At 47.4% G+C, this 18,259-nt stretch overlaps 2 protein-coding genes across 3 annotated transcripts in view; one reads left to right on the top strand and one right to left on the bottom strand.

Moving 5' to 3' along the window:
* The window catches only part of KCNAB1 (potassium voltage-gated channel subfamily A regulatory beta subunit 1), a 365,851-nt gene extending 360,465 nt beyond the window's left edge, over positions 1-5,386 (top strand). For both annotated transcript variants that reach the window (XM_079101118.1, XM_079101119.1), the window contains exon 14: positions 144-5,386. In XM_079101118.1, coding sequence (XP_078957244.1) covers positions 144-233 — 90 coding nt within the window. In that variant the 3' untranslated portion in view covers positions 234-5,386. The remainder of the gene's footprint in view (positions 1-143) is intronic.
* Positions 5,343-16,228, bottom strand: SSR3 (signal sequence receptor subunit 3). Its single transcript, XM_079101117.1, has 5 exons — positions 16,071-16,228; positions 15,087-15,213; positions 10,530-10,628; positions 6,789-6,920; positions 5,343-5,860 (listed from the first exon to the last, which is right to left on the bottom strand). Exons 1-5 carry the CDS (start codon positions 16,201-16,203, stop codon positions 5,794-5,796), a joined length of 558 nt encoding a protein of 185 aa, XP_078957243.1. The 5' UTR covers positions 16,204-16,228; the 3' UTR covers positions 5,343-5,793.
* Between the last annotated feature and the right edge of the window lie 2,031 nt (positions 16,229-18,259).

Below are 18,259 nucleotides of genomic sequence, written 5' to 3'. Positions count from 1 at the left end.
CACGGGCCTTCACCTGTGCCCACCCTGAGGAACTTATGCAGCAGGGAGCTTAGTTATGAACGAAGGCCTGGCCACACAACTGCCCAGCACCGAGCACAGAACAGACTCCTAACCACACACTCTTGTCTCTTCCCCGCTCCCAGGTTCTCCCAAAGATGACGTCACATGTGGTCAACGAGATCGATAACATCCTGCGCAACAAGCCCTACAGCAAAAAGGACTACAGGTCCTAAGGCAGTGCATGAGCCCCAGAAGCTGCATGGGCACAATCGCAGTCTGAACCCTGTACAGAAGTTCCTAGCCACTCTTCTGAACCACTTAGTGGCCTGCTGCTCAACCTCTAGCATCCCTGGATCGAGGTGTCCGCTGTTGCTGCCACTGTGCACCTAAATCCCAAGCACATCGGAAAACTCACAACCAAGAAAATCCATTCTATTTTCTTACCTTGGACTGGAGCCCGCCCGGCCCTGCTGGCCCGCCTCCTGCTTAGGCAAGGGAAAGCACACTGGGGAATGATGTGCGCTCTCGGGCATCTGCTAACCTAAAGGCTGGACAGGTATATTTTTTCACAAGAACACAACCCAGGTGCAACTGAAAGGCATAAGAAGAGACCTTCAGTCAGAAGTCTTGCTTGGGAGAAAAAGCAGAAACGATTTTTCATTTTTTCCTCATTTCATATTGATATGAGCAAGTTTTAGTTCACTTGTCGTGACAACAAAAAGTCCTAAGCATTTGCTTTAATTACCTTTTCAATGTTTACTGTGGCCTGAACCTGTCCTAGTTGATCCAGTGTGTCCACTGGAATTCGAATGTTATGTCCACTCCCCTGTGGAGACGGTGGGAGGGTGAGTGTCCCACTCTTAACCAGAGACCGGATGGCTCACTTATGAAGGGAGGGATACATTGCTAGGAAACAGCTTTGAATAAAATGTACCTGCAATTACATGTCATTTTCTACACATTTTATTAAAATCTGCTTTATACTTTCAATTGCTTATAGGCACAACTTCAAGTATAAATATTTAGGCCTCAAAAATAAATATGCACATGCTCAGTTTTCCAAGTGAACTTGTAAAAGACCCAGAAAGGCAAATGTTCACTGTTTAGCACTGGGCTTTTACAACATCTTGGTACTTTTGAGGAGTCATGAACATGAAAGTAGGCTTTGTAAAAAATGTTATGTCACCTCAGAACATGCTGGGTGAATACCTGCCCAGCAGAAAGCAAACATAATCATATTGTAAGCACCACACTCTATGCATGAGAGCTCTATGCACGGATCAAGGCTTAGCCTTGCTACACTCAGAATCGAGATACATCTGGCCTGCTACCAGTGGCTCCTTACCCATTAACACCCCACTTGAGAAGAACTAAGACTATGTTGTGTGGATATCTTAAAAAAGGGAGGAAACAGGGCTGCGGGGCAGGTGAACTCAGTGGTAGAGTACTTGCCTAGCATGTGCAAGGCCCTGGGTTCAACCTCTGGTACTGCTAAAAAAAAAAAAAAAAAAAAAAGAAGCAGTGGCGGGGGGACACATGTAACCAGCTGGACATCTGTTCCCATATAGAAGTCACTTTGAAATTCACAGGGAAAGCAAAGGTAACATCCTAAAATACTATTTTCCATCATTTTCAAATATGTATTTCATGGTTAAGTCCAAATCTTAAAATGTTAGAGCTGAAACTACTACCTGTGGTTTCATAAGGAGTCTGGAGTTTTCGCCCGTGAACACGAGATGGAGAATGGAAGCGGATTGTTTTCCCGGTTGCTCGTTGTATGGTCTATCCAGTGAAGCACTGCATGTGTAAGCAGCCGAGTGCTGATAGGAACACCGTTTAACCTATCGCTTAGAGTAATAAAAGCATTGTGTGCAACCCACAAGTTTCCATCTGCTCTTTCATTATAGAGATGTATGTTCTTCACGTACAGAAAGTACTATAAAACGTCACCCTAAAACTGGCAATCATCACCTACATAAATTATGCTAGCAGTTAGGCTGTACCGAATACCTAACAGAAACAGGAGTGGTCGGAGAAGACTGAGACTTAACCTGCCAAAACTGTCCTCTTCCACACGGGGGACATGGCAGCTTTCCCCTGGGGTCTAGGTTAGAGTTCTCCAGGCTGCCTAAAAGAACCTGCCAATCAAAACCGAATGCAAACATCACTGCTCAGCTGCAGCCCGGCCAAGCTTTTTATATACCAATCATCTGCTAAGGCCAACACAGCAGCTAACGCATCTCAGTGAGATCCCTAAGGAAGAACTCCATGCACTCTCATTAGCTTTTTTATTCTGGAAAGCATTCCCTGGCAGAGAACATGTTCTGAAAGCTGCAAGGTAACCTGGGTAGCAGCGATCCCTAAGCCTCTGGCAGAATGGGAAGCGTGCCTGGCTTCCACCTCGTGAACCAGACTCGTCTCTTGAACACGGCGCCAAAGTTGAGGTGGACAGCCACTCTTAGAGACACTGGCCCCCCATGAAGTCACTCTGAGCAGAAGAGTGGGCCAGGAAATGAACGCAGCCACCACTCGGCCCACTGGTGGCAACCCCACGTCCAGGGCCCACGGTGCTCCAGTCCAGCACTCCCTAAGCATCATCTTTCCCTTCTACACTCTAAGTTTTATGTAGAAGGAATTGTGTATGACTATTTTTAAGTTTAAAAAGTTTGAATATAATCCAAATTTGGGAATCAGCTAAGAGGAGGACATCTGAGAGGTGCAGGGAAGCTTGAGAAGGCCCGTGAGAAGCTGGTCTCTAACCCCCCATGAGAGTCCGCCTGCGGTCAGGGGACCGTGAACTACCCCGCGGGAGTCCGCCAGCCCTTAAAACCTGGGCCCATCAACCTGCAAACTGGTTTTGTCAGACACGTACGTGAGTGTATGTGCGTATCTTCTTCACTGTCTCCAGAAACAGAGCCTGACACACACACACACATACACACAAAGTAGCAAGGCAGAGCCGCACCCGGCAGCAGCGATGCACTCCGTCCACCCATGTAGACATCCAGTCAGTAACCAAGAAAACGCAGCTTACTCATGTGGGAAATTAAGATGACCGCTAATGTGAAATAATGTAATACAGATGTTGTACTTATTCTCATACAGATCACATAAAAAAATCAGGGAAAACACAGATTTTGAAGAGCAAAGTTTAATCGTACTCTTTTTGAGGGGAGGGGACAGATACTGGGAATTGAACTCAGGGTACTCCACCACTGAGTCACATCCCCAGACCTATTTTGTTTTTTATTTAGAAACAGAATTTCACTGAGTTGCTTGGTGCTTTGCTTTTGCTGAGGCTGGGTTTGGGATCCTCCTGCCTCTGCCTCCCAAGCCGTTGGGATTACAGGTGTGTGCCACTGGACCCAGCTCTAATTGTACCTTTAAGCAAGACTTTTGGAAAGAATTTTGAGTATAAATTCCACCTCCATATTTTAGTTAACTTCAAACCTTGTTTCAAATTATCCTGTCCAACCTTGCAATAATACACCAAATACGACAACCTATAAATTGCAATTCACAGTTTTTATTAAGCTGTAAATGATGAAACTAAAAATAGGGAAATAAAAATGTTTAACACTCTTAAGTTTCTACCTAACACAAGTGTGAAAAACAGAATGTAATTACTCTGAATCCCAATTACAGCAAGAAACCCTTTTACTCTCCTGCTGTTGGTACAGGGTCTTTTTAAGATGAAAATTCTGTGGCAGGCTTTACTATTTAAATCTAATTCAGCACATCACCATTCCAAGCGCCGCACAGCTCTTTTTGACAATGAAAGGCTCTGCATTTCCCCCAAGTGCTGGGACGGTAAATCCTTGATGGAAACAGCTCCAGTGTGAAGATGTCATCTATGCACAGAAATGTATCGGGCCGCATGGGAAGTAGAGATCGTGATCAAACCTAGATGCACAAAGCTGCTGCAGGGACATCCAAGACAGAAGAAGGTCTTGCCTGCTCACTATCCCACGCATTTTTGGTCATTAACCCAAGTCTTAAGCATAAGGGTCGAGCCCGTTCCCCAAATCCTCTCGGCTACACAGCAGGAACGGTGGGAACTGTCCCCACAACACAGACACTGCCCTCTAAGGCAAGTTTTCCCCCATCTAAGAGCGTCTGGCAGCTCTGGTTCTTCCAATACTCCTTTCACCAAGCAAGCAAGCAGGTGCAGTGGTACTCAGCTCCATGCACCAAACCTGTGACTGCTGTCCAATCGACAGCAGAGAAAAATGGAAGAATACAAATGAACCTCTTCCGTGCTGCCTAACTCTGCTGATGCTCCGAGTGCCCATTCTCTCCACGCCGTCCAGTAACGGCACTCAGACACTAACGCAGCAGAGTGGAGAATTGACAGCGTCCAGGAGCATCCTCCACGGCAGAGGATGAGGAGCAACAGGGCAGAGTGAGCCGCCCTGCCTCCCCTCCAGGATCCCGACGCAGCTCACCCACACACCCCACAGCATCAAGCAAACTGTGCCGGGACTGAGTCCAGGCCTCACGCGTGCGACAAGGGCTCCTAGTCCTTTTAATTTCTGACACAGGGTCTCGCTAGTTGCCTAGGCTGGCCTCCAATCCTCCTGCCTTGGCCTCCTGAGTAGCTGGGAGTGTGCCATCACAACCAGCTTACAGTGTTCACCTTAATTTTAGAAGTGGAAACAAGATTAGGAATATATTTCCTTTGAAGTATTCCTTGCAGGAAAGGACAGATATAGTCAAAAGCTAATAGGAATATGAAAGCAACATCATGAGTGATAAAGAGATTCCCAAACTTTTTCAAGTCATAGTACAAACAGAAAATGATAATATTTGTACACATTCTGGCAAAAATCAGAGACTGCTCTCAGCTAAGCACGCAGCCTACAGAGATCACCATTTGGTCACAAGCGGCAGGAAGCCGTAGACTAGCCGGTCACCCATGCAGCCCTCATGGAGAACTGCTGACAGGCGTTGGACCGCTGCAAGCTCCCGGGAGGGTTCTCAGCATTCCAGAACCAAGTCCCCGAGCAGGACTCTGGTCTCCACGTGCTGCTGTGCAGCACAGGCCCTCCCTGGCTCCACCTTCGCCCAGTGGCATGAGACCCTGGTCCAGCAGAACCAGGACCCCGTGGCTTCCGCAGTCAACACGGCAGCGTCAAGCTGACTCCCGGCCACCAGGGCCAGTCACAGCCCAGCAGCACTTCACAGCTCTCACGGACCTCGACACTATTTTTAGGTGGCCACCTTGGCTGCCCTTCTTATAGAAGGAAGGAAAAAAAGAACTTTTCCGCAAGCTTCTCCTCCCCAAGCTGGGCAAATCTTGTTTTAAACTTCAAGTTATTACAAATCACAAATCCAGAGACTCGTAAACATGAGGCTTCTGTTTAATCCCCTGAGGATTCATTTGATATTTATGGTTCAAAAAAAGTTGTAATGTTGTGCTTGGAACACAGAGAACCAGTTATTAACTTCTTGCTACCATTATAAATAATAACAGCTCGGCCCAGGTTACTGTGACCTCTGACGGATCAAGGAAACAAGTTATTTTCTCCTCGAGATTATAGCACATTGCAAGACTTCTCGCCTTTTAATAAATGTCCTGGTACTCTGAGTTTCCCTTTCAATCCATTTAATTTGAACAATCTGTCAAAAAGAGCCAATAAACAAACACTCAATTACATTCTGTTGCATTTTTTAAACCCTCAAATTCCAGACTATAAAAACGTCTTGTGTGTCTCCCACCCTGACCACCCTGCTGCTTTTCCACATGCCACAGGCCACCCATCGACACAAAGCCAGGGGGCTAAGCTGACATGTCTACTTGGAACCAGTAGACAGGAGGGCGATGAGTCCTGACGAAGCACTTATGGACAAAATGTAGTTCCTGTGAGAATTTAGTGTTAAGGAAAAATTAAGAATCCAAACTTAGTTTTTTAACAAAATTAAAAGCCCATTCCTTCAGAACAAACTGCTTCCCAGTAGAATCACAACAACATGCAGCCCTACTGTCTGCAAACACAATTTACCAGACTGGAAGCTGCAGAGAATGAAAAAAATCACAGTAAGTGTTTCCATTTTTAAAAAACTAACACTAGATGAACCTACAAGACACGATCACAGGAACACACGAGTCCCACATAACCCGCAAGAGCCCCCTCATCAAGGAGCATGCAGGAGAGACTTGACCCCTCCCCACACAAAGAAGAAAACTGCCTGTCAACCAGCGTCTTATTATAGCTGGCAAAACAAGGGGGTTTTGGAAGTTCACGGCCATTCCCAGCCTGGGTTCACTCCAGTCCTTCCAGAAGGTGAGAGCTGGAGGGGCCTCCTGTTCCTGGACAATACCTCCGGTAAGTTCTCTCAGCAAAGGACACAAGACTAGCCCACAAGCTCAGCTCAATTTAAAAGCAGCTTGAAACGCCAGTAAGATGAGATCTCGTTTGTGTCTATGTAACTACACCAGCCACCCACCCAACCTCAAACCCCAAATAGCAAACACACCGGCCGTAACAGGAGCTACCCAAGAAGGCGGGTCTGGAACCTCTTACGGAGCAGGGACCTCATCACACATCCAATCGAAGTCTGCTTTGTAATACCTGCTTATCATAAAGTCACTATTTATGAACTTAAAAATGTTCAAATCAAACTAAAATCTGTTCTTTTCAGTGTCCAGAAACTTGCCTAAAGTCAGTGCTACTTAATGGACCGGCTCCCAGGGCAGTTTTTCTTCTCACTAAAATACCCAGACAAGTCAAAACAAACCGGCTACTGCTCCCAGGCTTCCACAGGCTCATGGGCCTTCCCAAGGATACACCGTGGGGTTGAAGTTCTTCAGGATAAAGAAGGACGCCACGATGACCAAGACCAGGAAGAGCGTGTTGTTATAGAAGATGGAAAAGGTCGTGGCTTCGTAGTCAGCAACTTCATTCTTCTTCCACAGGATTCTAGAGACAAAGAAGCAAGTCAGAGCAGGTCGCAAGGAGCGTCAGGAACTCCAAACGCCACGTGGCTCCCGTTCGCGGTAGGGTACAGTTCTCCAAGCGCTCGGGGCTGAGAGCCGTTTCCAAGGCTAAGCATAGAATCACCCCCTTTCTCCCCTGAAGACTCTTTGCTCTCTTTACTGCAGGTGCTGGGCGTGGCCATTCTTCCCAGGCAGCCAGGAAGGGGGGGGGGGGGACTGAAAACTGCAGCTGACGCGACTTTGCCCACAGCCGGGACGGCATCTTTCCCAGGGTCCCCCAAGCTGGAGCGCAGGAGCTCAGGCTGCACGCCGGCCGGAGGCCGTCATGGCTGGGACCTCAGCCTTCAATTTCCACTGTAAGTGGAAACACCCAAGCTCAGTGGGACCCTCAGCAGGCGCTACCTGATGCAAAGAGCCTGCTGATCCAGGAGTTTCTAGCTTCTATAAAAACCCTTTGACTTTGTTTTACTTTTTCTGCTACGTCATCTTACTGATGTGCAGCATGTGACCAGCCTTTCCTTTAACCCCTTCACACAGGCCAGAGGAAGGTCCAGGGCGCCTCTGAGTGAGGCAGACTTTATTCCTCTTGCTTGATTAAACTTTGTGAAGCAGTTTTTAAAAATATACTGTTTTTCATTATGGATCATTATTAAAAAGACTGAAAGTCACTGCCGTAGATATTTTGTCCCCAAAAAAGAATCGCCTCTCCTCCCTGGAGGCAGATGACTCACGCCCCACACCACCGCACCCTCAGCTGGCATCCCGGCAGCTGCCGCGACCTACTCCAGTGTTCTAACCCGAGGTCAGCCAGCCTGGCTGTGAGGGGCCGCGCGAAGGGTGTCACCACCGTAGCCTCCTCTAAGAAGAATGTGTACCTGACACACGCCATACTTCCCTAACTCTGGACACACTTTCACGGACTCTAAGTCTGGGGGAGGAAAGGGCTTCAGGCGCACCCTCAACTGCAGTACCTTCTGATTTCAAAGACACGTGAAGGTGGATTTAGAAACAGGAGCCTTGAAACTGGAGGGACACACTGTGACCACTCTTACTCTCACACTGTCCAACAAGACCAAGCACTGGCTGCAGGACACACAGTCCCAACACCACGCGGTGCTGAACACCCAGAACACCAGACCTGACCCTCAGCACTTCTCCCTGACCCCTCCTGCCAGGCCTGAACCACAACCGCCATCGCGAGGTCGCCTGGCTCAGACCGTGTGACGCGTGCTGCATCAGGGCGCCATAGCGCCATCTGGCAGCCTGTAGAGGTTCTCTGGTCTCCTGGGCAATGGCGTTCTAAGAAGAGTAAAACCCCAAACACCCTCCCTGCAGCGGTTCTGCCAAAGCTTCCCTGGGAGGAATCTAGCTTGAAGAAGACTTCCCAAGGGGCCATTCTCCCAAGGAGAGATTCCTACAAGAGCCAAGTTGAGAACAAACAGCAACTATTACTGTCAGATGATGCGAAACGACTGGTCATCAGTTAACCAAAAAATCTCACTCCCACCTGGAGCAGACATCAATACATCTCCAACTCTGCTTATTTCCACCCTTGGATGAATGGGTATTTTTAAAGGGGGCAGGGAGCATGGACTCCCAGTGACTGTGGAGGGAGATCTGAAAGGTACACGGCTAGGCCAACAGCTGGTCGGCCTCCTCTTGGTTCAAACCTCTTGGAAGCCACTCGGGTCCCAGCTGTCAGGGCCAACCGTGAATACAGACCATGAGGCTGCGGCACTGTGGCTCCTCTGAGCGAAACACAAACAGGACGAATTTCCCCTGATGACGGGAAAGAACCCACACATCCATGAAACCTTCGCCTCTCCCTGCTTTTAACTCGCTCATCCGGCAGGTGGCAGAGCCTCCACTCCCAGATCCAACGCCAGCCGACTAGTCACAGCCACCTGAATGCTGCACGAGAGAGACTTCAAGGCACGTCCCAGGAGCAGGAGCAAGAGCAAGTAGCAGGCCAACAGGCAGGTCTGCCGCGTGCAGAGCCTAAGGAGCTGGAACAAGCATCCTGAAACGCGGTGACTGACAGCCACCCCCACGTAGGAAACACTGTTCCAAACATGATTCACCAAAAGGCTCCTGAAGACAGTGCTCTCAATTGTCTAACCTCCACTCCTGTGAGAAAACACGCGACCAGAAAGCCGCATGGGCAGCCCTCACAGCTACTCCCTGCAAACCGGCCTGCGTGGCCCTGACTTCACACCGCGCCTTCAGCTGCACACAGGCTCACAGGAGGCAGTCGTTCACTGTGCTCTGTGCCTTTCCAGAACCGCTGCAGAAGACATTGTTCATTCAGTTACTCAGCGTGCCTCAAACAAGGATCCACCCAATCAAGTCCTTCCAAGACTCAGCGCCAGGAAAGTTTCTTTTCAGAAGGGCTTACATGCTGCTCCCCATCAGAAACAAAAGCCTTGTGACCCCAGATGCTTCCCCAGACACTCAGGAGCTCGGGAGCTCAGGACTAAGCTCGGCACTCAAACTCAAATGCTAACTCCACACTCCTGTTCAAATACCTTTAAACTTCAAGAGGGTTTTTGATCTTAGACAATTATTGCTTTATTTTTTAATTTTTGTGGTACTGGGGATTGAGCCCTGGGGTGTTTTGCCACTGACCTACACCCCCAATCCTTTTAACTTTTTATTTTTAGACAGGATCTAAGTTGCCCAGGGCTGGCCTCAAACTCCCAAGCCTCCCACCTCAGCCTCCTGAGTTGCTGGGATTATAGCATGCACCATTGCACCTGGCTTATTACTCTTTTTTAATATCACAAATCCCCACAAAGTCTTTCTGGAGCAAAATATGGTAAAAATTCTGTCCCACAAAGCACACTGCTGATACTAAAACTTATGATCCATGAAAACAACCACACTCAAGACTCTCAAACCATCTGGCAACTCTTAAGCCTACGCATTCGTCCAGGGACTTGGCTACTCCAACGGTGGGCCGTTCAATAAGACTTCAAAGAGTAGCTGGCAGAAAAAACTGGGAAGGCAGCGAGAAAACACGGCACGGCACAGGCAACAGAAGACGAGCCCAGCGCTTTCCTTTCCCAAACCACTGCAGTTTCCATCCAAGAACTGGATGTCCCTTGGGAAGCATAGACGCAGAGACACGGTCACCTAGAAATGCTGACGGAACACTGCAAGCCCTTCAGGCGCGGATGAGGCCACGTGCTCAAGGCCACACAGGCACCACGGGCAGAGCCGCCCAGGAAAAAGCCCGTGCTGCCTGATTCCTGAAGAGCAGACAGCCTCACCCCCGGAGGCCAGGCCGCCGGCCTCACCACCACCTATAAGGTGGGCACTCATGACCCGGGGCAGGCTGCCCACGTTCTCTGCACCTCAGCGTCCTCGGGTGAAATGGGGCTGCTAACAGACCCCACCTCATTCCTCAGAAGTACAAGGGGACCTTGCAGAGGTCCACGGCAAGTCTGGAGGTCGTGAGAACTCAGAGGCAGCTGTCCCACCCCATCTCTGCAGCTGCCATACTCAGGGCCCACATTCTCTTAAGCAGAGGTCGTGAACTTCCTCTCGCCACAGAACCCCTGTATGGCTACCGCTAACACTTAAGGAGCCAAACCTCTCATCCTTCTCCTTCCGGGACATCTTCCTGTTATCGGCTTCAGAGAGTTTCCGAGTCACTTCTTTGGAAACGGCATCTTCCCTCTTCTGCGCCACTCTGGGAAAAAAAGGAGAAAAAGGTTTCTGCTTGCTCCAGTGGGGGGCGCCACCTCTCCCAGAAAAACCGAACTCCTCCTCTGCCTCGGCAACTGGATGGTACTTCACATTTCAAGAAAAGAAACTGACAGGAAGTTCCAAGTGTATTAGACGCTGCGGCCAAGACAGCTCAAGAAAATCCTGAGATGCGGTTCATTAGTTCTGCGCTTTGATTCTGCTTAAAAGGGAGAATTTTCCAAAGTTTAGGTATTTAATATGAATACAAAAGTCAAATGCTATTAGCACAATTTAATTATGAATCATTATAATGACATGTTATTTTAACCTATAATTTAACTATTCAAAGCTCATAAGACATCAGTAAATGATAAATAATTTTAATTCCAAGTCAACAACAGGGGAGAAAATTTGACTTAATAAACAAAGGGAAACTAACAGATGAAATATCTTAAAGTTATGCTTTAATTCCACTCCAAAGGCCAATTTATTTGAAAGAAATAATACAACATGGTCAGAGAATGAGCATCCCACTTAGCTAAACTATCCGCTGGCTGGAGGGCCCCACCAAAAGCTAATACTGAGTCATTCAATAAAGGGCGCTAGTGTTACTCCAGGACTCACGGGAATCTGCAGCGCCAAGCCGGAGGCAGGAAAAATTAATGTATACTCACAAAAAAATACATGTGCAGATGAATTTCATCAGAAGGGGTTGTAAGATTTAAACTATGATGAAATAAAACAGCCACCCACACACCATACATTTAAATTCAACATAGTATATTTCTCTTACAAGCAACTAGTTCACCATAAATAGAAAGAAAAATAATAGTAACTGGCCACAAGCAAAATACACCAAAATTACCTACCACCACAAAAACGTCAAGCAGCCAATCCCCACACGACCATGCTGCACTTAATTCCGTTCGTGTGGGGAAACGGGAGAAATCAAGACGGAATCTTTTCTCACAAGAGAAAAGCCAGCCATTCGAGGTGGCCAACTCCAATCTTCATTCAGCCACAAGAACTTCTGGGACATAAGGTGAGCACAAACAGGGTCATGTGACTCCATCTCGTTAGCTCAAGCGGAGTTAGAACCGGCATTGACAAAAACTGTGAGCTGCATGCCAGGCAATGGCACATGCTGGTAATTCTAGCAACTCAGGAGGCTGAGGCAGGAGGGGTGTTAAGTTTGAAGCCAGCCTCAGCAACTTAGGGAGGCCCTAAGCAACGTAGCGAGACCCTGTCTCAAAATATAAAAGGGCTGGGGATGTGGCTCAAGGTTAAGCAACCTGGATTCGTTCAATCCTTGGTACCCAAAAAAAAAAGAAAGAAAGAAAAGAAAAAAACTGCTAGCTTCAAACAATGTATTTCTGTACAAGACTCACAACCTAAAGAAAAAGGCAGTTCAGGGGACAAATAGCTGTCCTTTCAAGAGATACTCTGGGGCCCCACAAGGCTTTTCACTCCAAAACCCCCACCTCATTTCACTGATTTTATTATGTAAAAAAATCTGAAATAAGGCTTCCCCCATGCCCGAGATGAGGGGCTCCAAAGGTAGAGACTTCTCAGCCTCTGACCTCTAGCAGACCACGCGCTAAGGAAGTGTTTCTTGAACTTAACATCACACCACTTTTTTGCCATAAAGGACCTAATGAAAAGAAATGGGCATGGTTTACAACAAGCCTTTCTCAGCTGAGTGACAAAAACATACACACGCTTGTCAGGGTGCTAGGACACAGAAATAAACTAGCTCCAAAAGTTTTGCTGGGCACCATGGCACACAGCTGTAACTCAGCAGCTCAGGAGGCTGAGGTAGGAGGCTAACAAGTTCAAGGCCAGCCTCAGCAATTTGAGAGAGGCCCCAAACAACTTTGTGAGACTATCTCAAAATAAAAAATAAAACAGGCTGGGGATGTGGCTCATACCCTGGGTTCAATCCCTGGTACCAAAAAAACAAAAAAAAAAATGTCAGGGAAAGAGAGAGAGTTTCGTCAGGACTTGTAGCGCATACCTATAATCCCAGAAGCATGGGAGGCTGAGGCAGGAGAATTGCAAGCATGAGGCCAGCCTTAGCAACTAAACGAGGCCCTGAGCAACTTAGCAAGACCCTATCTTGAAATACAAAACAAAAAAGGCTGGGTATGTGGCTCAGTGCTAGAGGCCCTGGGTTCACTCCTCAGTACCAAAAAATAGTGTTAGTTTTCTCTAAGTCTCTTTAGGACAAATAGTCAATTTCAAATGTCCATATGACAGATCTTCCCGAAAGACCCTCAGCCAGATAACCAGCCACTGCTCTTCTAGGTCTAGAATTCTACACCCAGCTGCTGAGGCATAACCACCACACTACAGGCTGACCGTGACACAGAGGAAGACCGCTCTGTCCAGACCTCACTCGGTGCCCACTGCTTTGACACAGACCGTCCCTCCAGCAGCAGCAGCACTCAGCCAGCTGAGATAACCACAAAACCAACCCTGCCTCCCTGTGTGTGGCACTAGGGACTGCACCCAGGAGCCGCTTCTTCCACTGAGCCACACCCCAGCCCTTCTTATTTTCTTTTGAGACAGGGTCTACCTAAGTTGCTGAGGCTGGCCTTGAACTTGCAATCCTCCTGCCTCAGCCTCCTGAGTCATTGGGTTTGCAGCTATGTACCACCACACCAGACTATTTTCTTATTTTTTTACATCAGTAAGTCAGGACCTCTCCAGAATTTAATATATGTATATATACATATATATTTAATTTCTCAAATATAAAAAATCTTGAAAACATTGTTTAAAAAACACCACGTTTAAAAAACAATTCCTTTTATCCCCAACCTCTCCAACCCTGCACCTAAACATGTATCATGTGCCAGACACTGTGCTTAAGACATCACATGAGATCCCATTTAATCCTCACCACCCCTGGGGTATACTATTAGTATCCTCACTTTCCAGCTCAGGAATCTGAAATCTACATGGGCAAAATGTATACTTAAGTCATACATTTAAAGCTGCAGCACTGGAATCTGCACCCCATACAACCAGGATAAGCTGCGGGAGTAAGGGTTACACATAGTAACAGTCCTCAGGAGGCGTATGGCAGGGGCCCTCCGCATCTGCTTTATGAGACCAGATGGGGACTGCGAGAGCAAGCCAAGCAAGAAGTGCCCAAACAGAGTGGGCACTGGGGAGATAAAAGACAACCACTATGCGCAACCTGCTGGCACTTCAAGTCTCAGCAAAAATTCAACTGCCTCAAAGAAACCCAAAACCTAGCTAGGCATGATGGCCCCTGCCTATAATCCTAGTGACTCAGGAAGCTGAGGCAGGAGGATTGTAAGTTCAGGGCCAGCCTGGGCAACTTAATGAGACCCTGTCTCAAAATAAATTTAAAAAGGGCCACAGATGTAGCTAAGTGGTAGGGTGTTTGCCTAGCATGTGTGAGGCCCTGGGTTCAACCCCAGAACAGTGAAAAAAAAAAGTGTGCATACACACACACACACACACACACATATATATGTATATCTGTGTGTGTGTGTGTGTGTGTGTGTGTGTATCAAACAGGCCCCATTGAGGAAACAGAGAAATATGCTGCTTTCCCAAGTACACATGAAAACACCTTCAAAGGGCACCTTTTCCAATTAAACATCATTCCTACCTGCTTCCCATGAGGACCATCGTACAGAAATAACAATTACTAAGTTTCCTAAGTCCAGACTTTCCTCACATTTTAACCTTTATGAAACCAGAATATTCAATTGTTATAATTAATATACAAATTTACTATGATAAGGCTTGGGTTTTCTTCAACAGTTATTTTTAATAAAACATAATTACATGTTTTATTGTGTGTGTTCTTTAATAGAGGAAATATGGTAATACATTGAATACAGACAAGAAAAAGTTACTAGCAGTGAAAATGTCAAGAGAATTTATTGAAAAATGATTTATAGATAACCCAGAACAATTTTCTGAAAGAACTCCAATGGGTTTCTGAAATGCTAATTTATGTGGTGAGTTTGTTCTTCTGATGAATCCCATGAGTGACGACAGAGCCGTTCTCATTCCATACTCAAAACCTACTTCCACAGTAGGGTCAGATAGATCACTGTCTCCAGTTAGTTCACTACTCTTCCTTGAATTGAGTGCCTTCCCCCCAAGATATATGTGTATACACGTTTCAAGCTAATGCTTACTAAAACTAACACAGAGAGGATCTTTAAGACATCCTACAATAACTGGGCAGTGTTGCAGGCCTGTAATCCCAGTGGCTCAAGATGCTGAGGCAGAAGAATTTCAAGTTCAAGCAGCCTGAACTTAGCAAGACCCTATCTCAAAATAAAAAATAAAAGGGCTGGGGATGTGGCTCAGTGGTTAAGTGCCTCGGGGTTCAATCCCTGGTACCAAAAAAAAAAAAAGCAATACGTAAAAATAATGCAACATGACATTCATATTTTCACTTTAAAAATATACTTACTTGTGTTTGAGAACAAATTTTACGTTCTTGTACGCAAAGGCTACCAAGTAAGTGCTTACTAGGGTCATCACACTATACAGAACGGCGGACTGAATAAGATCCATATGCCATATTCTCCAATACAACCCTGAATCAAGACAAAAGGAGGGGAGAGATACAAAAGGAACAAAATATTATAACCCTATTACAAAGGCCAAAATTTAATACAAGGAAATCGTAATTAGGGAGTCCCACATATTAAATGATAGCCTTCAGAAATGAGATACTCGAGGAGTTAGTAATCTCAGTTCAGAACTTCCTAGAGTTAAGAGTTAGTTAGAGTCTTCAGTTCAACTGAGACTTCAAAGGTCATGCACCGGGATACTGGTAAGCTGCACACAGGCCATCTCAAAACGGCACGTGCAGCGCAAGCCACCGGTTTACTCGCTGACGTGGCTTTATCCGAGATCAAAGAGGGGCTCAGTCGGGCCGGCGGTTCCACTGCACAGCAAGTGCACGCTGCGTTTTATTCGGATTCGATTGCCAACACGGTGCAGCAGTGTGGGAGCAGCAAACTCGGGGCCCCTGAAGTCTACAAACGCTTTGGCTGGGTCGCAGTCCCCACCCAAGAGAGTCCAGAGACGCTCGCCTGGAGCCATTCGTCTGCACAAGGCGGCCGCCGACCCGCTGTGGTCTGACCGCGCTCCTGCACATCTGGCGAAGGAGGACGGAGGGTGCCCCTCGGACGGTGAGCGCCCCAGGCGCCAGCCTCTCGCGCATCACACCCACAGGCTTACGGCTCCGGAGGCCAGGGCGGCGCGTGCAGGGGCCGCAGCCCACTCGCTCCAGCGCGGGCACCCGCGCCCTCCCCGGAGGCCTGCCAGCTCCGACCCTTGCATCTGCCACGGCGGCGCCCGCCCCGAGGCCCAGCGCAGAGCCACGCGCCTCCGGAACCAGGCCGAGCGCGGCGCCCGCCTCGCCACCCGGGCCCGCCACGGAACTCACAGATGGGGATGGCGGACACGATGAACGCGTTCCCGAAGAAGAGCGCGGACGACTTGGCCGAGAGGTTGCGGCTGAAATCTTGCAGGAGCAGGTCCTCCTCCGACTGCTGCTTGGAGCCGCCTTTGGGCGCCATGGCTGAACCCGGCCGAGAGAGGCGGCGGCGGGCGAGCCACGGAGAACGCCCCGCCCGCCGGGTCAGCGACCTGTCAGCGCAGCGCGGAGGCGGGCCGGCGTGCAGCGCGCCTCAGGATTGGCCAGCCGCGGCGGAGGTCCCAGGTCTGATTGGCCAGCGCGCGAGACTTCCGGGTTTCTGGCAGCCACGTGTCGATACGTCACAGGGAGGAAAGGATTTGTAGTTGTCAAGGGTTTTTTTTTTAATTAGCTAAACTTTATTGGTACTCCAACTCCTGACACTCGTGTGTTTCCAGTCTCAAGAACTGCACAGTTCAAGGTTTTCCGGCGCCCTCGTCTTACATTAGTTAATTTAGCGGGCATGTGGCCAGTACCCGCTGTGCGCTGGCATCGCAGGAGGCACAGGGACAGGCGCTGCCAGCTCGTGTCCACCTCGGGTGCCGCCTTCGCAAGGCCTGCACCAAGCGCGCCGCTGCCCAGCTCTTTCCCTGCTGCTCCGACGCCATTGCAGCAAAGAAATGAGCCGCTCAGGGAGCCTCGAGAAGAAGGAGGCACTCACCACGTGGGCAGTGCCTGACAGTGTCCGATACGCTTTCTATTTTATTACTTCTATTTCAACTAAACCTTTGAGGTAGTGGTCTCCAAAGCCTTGCTAAATAAAACACTAAGCTCGCGGGCTGGGCAGGTAGCTCGGGAGCCTACCGAGAAAGCTGAACTCATCGAATTATCACTTTTTTCTTCGAAAAAGAATACTCAACAGATCACTCTCGGCAAAAGCTTTTTTTTTTTTTTCTTTTTTTTTTTTTTCTACACTAGAACACCGCAGTACATCAGTCAAGAGTCCTCAGCCTCTAGCTTCCCTATCTACAGTTTGTAGATGCCTTTCTCCCTCTCCTTATCCAAATTGTAATCGACCTGCTTAGCCTCCATCCTGATTGAGCTTTCTGTCCTCAATCTTTTTCAGTCTTTTCTCTACCCAGGTTACTCAATGAATTTTTCTGAAATATAGATCTTTCCATTATCTGCAGTACATATTACCAAATGCCTAAGTTCACCATTTCTCCACAAAATGAAAAAGTAGAGCATCTCAGTTAATGTGTATTTTCAGAAAACTTGAAAGTATTCATTTTAAAATATCTGAGTTTGCTGGGCGGGATGGCACATGCATCCCTAGTAATCCCAGCAGCTCAAGAGGCTGAGGCAGGAGGACTGCCGGTTCAAAGCCAGCCTCAGCAACTTAGCGAGACACTGTCTCAAAATAAAAATTAATTAATTAAAAGGGCTGGGGATATTGCTCAGTGGTTAAATGCGCCTGGCTTCGATCCCAGTTTAAAAAAAAAAAAAAAAAAGTAAGCAAACAAACAAAAAACCTCTGCATTAAAATAGGAAAGATGAGTTTGAAGTGTTAGATTAAAAAATGTTAAAATTGAAGTGATTAAAAGAAATTAGCTGAGCTGAGAAAATTTAATACATTTTATTAAACTGAAAAGTAAGTATAAACAAGATAATCTGAAATAGTAGGAATTTTAATATTTCAGGTGATGTCATCTATGCCAGCGAAGGGTTTGGGTGGCAATAAAAATGAAGATCATAAAGGTAAGACACTTGAGGTGCTGCAGCAGCGTTTTCCTGCACCAGAATTACCTGGTTGTTTTTGAAGAGCATCAAGATCTAAAATCGTGGCACATACTGCCATTCTAGACAAACAAAAACAATGTGCTAAATAAAGAGAGGAGGTGGACCACAGATCCTACCCAAACCCAGATCTGAGTAGGTTTTGCTCCTTTCAGTGTAACTCAACTCCATGAAGGAGCCAGATGGACTTCATTCTATAGAAGCCTGATTCTAATCTGTGAATTTCAGGCTTAACATTTCTGTTATATCACTTTACCCTTATCAGATTGGTTTAAAAAAATTTAAGCAATTATCCTAATTGCTGTTGGGGATATGGATATCAGATTCCCCTCGTCCATTGCTTGTGCTCCCGGAAGAAAGTCTGGCAAGTTAATAATATATTTTTCTATGGCAGGAACTGCAAGTTGCATAGCCAGTAAATA

Source organism: Sciurus vulgaris (assembly GCF_902686455.1).
Source record: "Sciurus vulgaris genome assembly, chromosome: 10".
NCBI lineage: Eukaryota > Metazoa > Chordata > Mammalia > Rodentia > Sciuridae > Sciurus > Sciurus vulgaris.
Note: the sequence above shows the minus strand (reverse complement) of the source record. Positions and strands in the feature narration are given on the sequence as shown.

Excerpts from the sequence above, each read along its gene's own strand:
- SSR3 (XM_079101117.1), bottom strand. The coding sequence starts at position 16,203 with ATGGCGCCCAAAGGCGGCTCCAAGCAGCAGTCGGAGGAGGACCTGCTC. Across the intron at positions 15,214-16,070 it reads CGTGTCCGCCATCCCCATCT|GGTTGTATTGGAGAATATGG; the intron begins GTGAGTTCCGTG and ends GTCTTGATTCAG. Across the intron at positions 10,629-15,086 it reads AAATTTGTTCTCAAACACAA|AGTGGCGCAGAAGAGGGAAG; the intron begins GTAAGTATATTT and ends TTTTTTTCCCAG.